The 4,610-nt window shown below is 25.3% G+C and overlaps 1 protein-coding gene across 1 annotated transcript in view; it reads right to left on the bottom strand.

Annotated features, from left to right (window-relative positions):
* The window catches only part of LOC126903757 (uncharacterized), a 5,216-nt gene extending 4,783 nt beyond the window's left edge, over positions 1-433 (bottom strand). Inside the window, exon 1 of the mRNA XM_050682223.1 lies at positions 407-433. Within this exon, the coding sequence (XP_050538180.1) occupies positions 407-433 (27 nt within the window). The remainder of the gene's footprint in view (positions 1-406) is intronic.
* Positions 434-4,610: the final 4,177 nt, after the last annotated feature.

The following is a 4,610-nucleotide window of genomic DNA, read 5'->3' as shown; positions in this document are numbered from 1 at the left end:
GTCAAAGCTTTAACTAACTATGTATTATTTAGTCATTCACAGCGCACGTTAATTACTTCATTTATACCACACTTTTATACCAACACTCAATATAACTAAATGACAAAAGTTATAACTAATAATTATCAAATGTATTTTTAAATATTGAAAAATTATGATAAAATTTCAAAAATTCTCTAAAAATTAGTTCCTGAATTGCTTAAACAAGCGTCTGAACAAGTGAAACAAAAGCATCCTTTGTCGAACACCACACAATATAATATTGGTGATAAAGTTTTAGTCCAAAACGAAACATCTAATACTAAATTTCGAGATCGTTACAATGGACCATATGAAATTATAAAACCTTATCCACCTTTTACATACATTGTAAAAATGCCAAAAAATAACAGATTAGAAAATTTACCGGTCCATATTGACCAAATAAAACCATTTCATAGCAGGACAGGAGAATAAAATAACTTTACAATTTTACTTAAATTTAAACCACATTTTTACTATTTTTATTTTTTTTGTTTCATATAAATTTTCTTTTGGATATTGATGGCTTACTCATTTATAATTGTCAATATAAATAATTTTTATTCTCAATTAATTTTATTATATATAACTACTTTCTTAATTAGACGTGTTCTTGAATAATTATTATATTAATACTTGAATTTATATTTTTACTTTTGTCAATCATCGGGATAAAGGATCAAAGATAAATGCTGACTAGCGCAACAATAATTTTGTCAACTATTTATGTATTAATAATACACATCAAAACATAATATGCAATGCATGTTGTATAGTAGATGATTAAAAATGCTTGAATTAATTATAAATGTTTTTAAAAAATTTTAACCTTTATTGTATGTAAACAAAAATTATAGTAACAAGAGGTTACAATATTAAAGAATCACAATTATTTCTAAAATGATAATTATGGCTTAAATGCTATTAATATGAATTTTACATTTTATTACTAGCTTGCCATTTATGATTTATTAATACACTATTGATACGATCACATTTGCATGTGCCCATATATCTGNAATCCAAAATATTATTTTGGAATGCTATAATTCGTACGCATATTAAAGAAATATTTTTTACATTTTAAAAATATTGATTATTCTCAGTCCAACGATCTTTATTATGTTAACATATGAAACTCTAGTTTGGTCGGTAATAACACCTAACGTTCTTGCTGATGAAGCGATTGGCCACCGCGACATTACAAAAACGTGACCCTGACATTCATCATTATCTCACGTGACGACGTTTGATGATGATAAATATTTTACATAGTATTACAATTATGTAGTATTACTTATTAAAATCAATTATTTTAGCATCTTAATGCTGGTCGATTAATATTATTTTAGATTTTGATCATTGTGATAATTATTAAATTTTATGAGTATTATATTATTTTTATCAAATTTTCTTTTATTCCAGCAGCGACCGAAGACTTTTCCGGCACTGTCTGATGATGATTATTAATTTTATTATTTATTATGTTTATTAAAAAAAAGAAAGAAAAAATGTTATATTTTTGGAAGTAAAATAAAAGCTGACATATTTCAGTCTAATTATTATTGCTATAAGCATTTTTATTATATTTAATTTGTATTTTATTCCAGCAGCGACCGAAGATTTTTCCGGCACTGTCTGATGATGATTATTACTATAATTATTTATGATTCCAATTAGCGGTTTATTTTAATCTAATTATTAATACGTTATAATTTTTTTTTTTTTTAATATATTTATTGAAAGTTCAATTATAATTGTTATAAGAATTATTATTATAATTGATTTGTATTTTATTCCAGCGTGTCAGACGATTATTTTTTCCGGCATCGTCTGATGATTGGTCTATTTAAAAAAAAAAAGAGAGAAAACACGAATTACAGTTCGTTTAATACGACTTTAAAAACAATATTACTACTTAATAAGGATAAAAGTTTTACTATTTCACAAATCAAACTACAGTGATAAAAACATACTGTATTTTAAGTTGAACAAAAAATACGTTATTAATAAATGAACTTAAATAATAAACTTACATAAGTCGATCTAACACATAACTCAAGATGACCATCATAAAATTTTTAAAATAACCGAATGGCAATTGATATATTAGTTTTTGTTAATTTTTCTGATCATATTAATCAAATATACAGTTTAATATAAGTCAATGTACTGTATGATATTAATTAAGGTTGGTTAAATAAAATGAAAATTAATTTTTAGATATGTTACAGGCATTGACAGGTCGATTGCTAAGAAAACATTAATGATGATCCACTTAACAACTTTAAACAAAACTGCCGTTTTCACGGCAAACTGTCTAATAACTTTCATTTTTATTATTTCAGTACACATTAAATTATAGTGTAATAACATATTACTAGATAATATTACATATTGAAACTAACTGTCATTGACTACTAAGCGCAAGATTAGCAACATCAATTTACAACATTTTGTCATAGACTAATTGTTTATTTTTTATTCCGCAAATAGAAACCTGACTCTGATTTTTACATTCTGTACAGTTGGACTAGTAGACTAGGTATAATAAGTGTTATTTAAATACATGAATATTTTTATATTGTATAATAACTATAAAATAGTCCCGTTACCACAATTTTTATATAAGTTATTATGCATTGTGTAGTTAAAAGTAAGATAGCAAATTGTAAATTTGTAGAATTTTTAGCAACGTTTTTATTCTATAAATTAGGCTAACTTATATTAATTTTGATTGTAAAATAAATTTAAACATATAAAAAATGTATATATTCATTTCTATTCAATCGCAATGCATAATCATAAGTCTAACTTTGTAACCTAAAATTAACATATAAATTTACCCTATGAAATGTAAATAAAAGCAAACATCTTGTAGTGGTAACGAACTTCGAGAACAACAGAATAAGTCGTAGGAGGCAATTATAATATATACTATGAATATCACCACTATCAATTAAAACGAATACCACAACTAATTACATGAAAACAACAATTTAAGAACGCATGAAGATACAAGATTACAAGAAGTTTCGTGAACATAACAAGATTTTCGTCCCTAATTTTAAAGAGAACCATAAATTAAAAACTCTTTAAGCATTATTAGAAAAATTTTGTTTTCTTCTTTCTTTTCTCTTTTTCTTAATATTTTGACCTTTTATAAGGTTCAGAGTCGAACCTTTAATAGGGGAGAGGGTAATGTAAGAACATTTATTACTATGTTCTTACCACTTATATTACACATAGAGGGAGATGCTGATGTGACAATTCTACTCGTCTGTAGTCCGGAGCTACTAACGTCGAACTAACAAAGGGCAGTTGTGTTTGAGTGGCCGTTATAGACATAGTTTTTAATATTATTACTTACGTCTTATTTATATTATTTATAACTTAACTTGTTTTATTCAACGACCCGTCTATCGCCAATTATCATCATAGCCAACCAACTCCGTCTCACTTGGATATACCTACTAACCAACTGTACTAGGATTCAGGTCAGACGTATTGTACATTACATATAACTTATATTTACTGAACATCTAAAATATAACTTTACTTTGTCGTTGACATAAAACAATAGTCTAATTTTATTTAATAATCTATCCCCTGTAACTAAGGTACACGATTGCCTGTGTCTCCTTCAGGCAATTAAAACTCNTTTGCCTGTGTCTCCTTCAGGCTATTAAAACTCATTTAAGGAGATAGGGACGATATTTGGACAGACGTCGGGTAGCTTCCGATTCTTGGTTTTGACCAAGATCCTCAACTATTAAACAAACCCCTAACAGGTGTGACAATTTTTAAATGCTTATTCAATGAAAATTAAAAAATGAACTGTTAAAGTTTGTCTTTCAGACACAGATGTACAACAAACACAATTTATAAAAACTATTATTTTTATATAGCAAATTTTCTGATTATTTTAATTAGCAATATCCTTTTGAAAATAAGATATGTACGTGTACATTCAATAATACATTACTTTAGTTTAATTCTAAACATATTTATAACACAATTTGTTAGTCACTGAACTCTAAAAATAAATAACGAATGGTGTATATNTCACTTAACTCTAAAAATAAATAACGTATGGTGTATATGTTTTTTTAAAATATGGGATATTTTATTTTAGTTTTAACAAATTAAAGTATTTTCTAGTGGTTTATGCCAATTAAATATTTTTTAAATATACAAATAAATTAAAATATAATAATTTGAAATAGTTTATTATCAAATATAATAGATAATTACAATATTATTATTAATCAATCAAATTTTAAAAATACCAAAATCATATTACATTTTATTTTTAATTTAAATATAGAAAAATGTTTACTTTTTATAATGTTAAGCTTCTAAATGATTCTATACAATTGTCTGTTAAGTTTTTAGAGTGACAGCAAGAGTATTTGGATCATATTGAAAACCATAATTACTGTTACTTTCAAAAAGATTCGTGATAATTGTACAATAACTTTCTATGTCTATTTCTCGTATATCAACATTATTATGAAAATAAATACGTCCTGTACATGCTATAAAAAAATCTATAGATTGAACATGGTTGTTAAAAAAGTCACCAACTC

The sequence above is a fragment of the Daktulosphaira vitifoliae genome, unplaced genomic scaffold (genome assembly GCF_025091365.1).
Source record: "Daktulosphaira vitifoliae isolate Bord-2020 unplaced genomic scaffold, ASM2509136v1 Scaffold_4, whole genome shotgun sequence".
In the NCBI taxonomy this organism is placed as follows: Eukaryota; Metazoa; Arthropoda; class Insecta; order Hemiptera; family Phylloxeridae; genus Daktulosphaira; species Daktulosphaira vitifoliae.
This window is presented reverse-complemented; position numbering and strand designations above follow the sequence as displayed.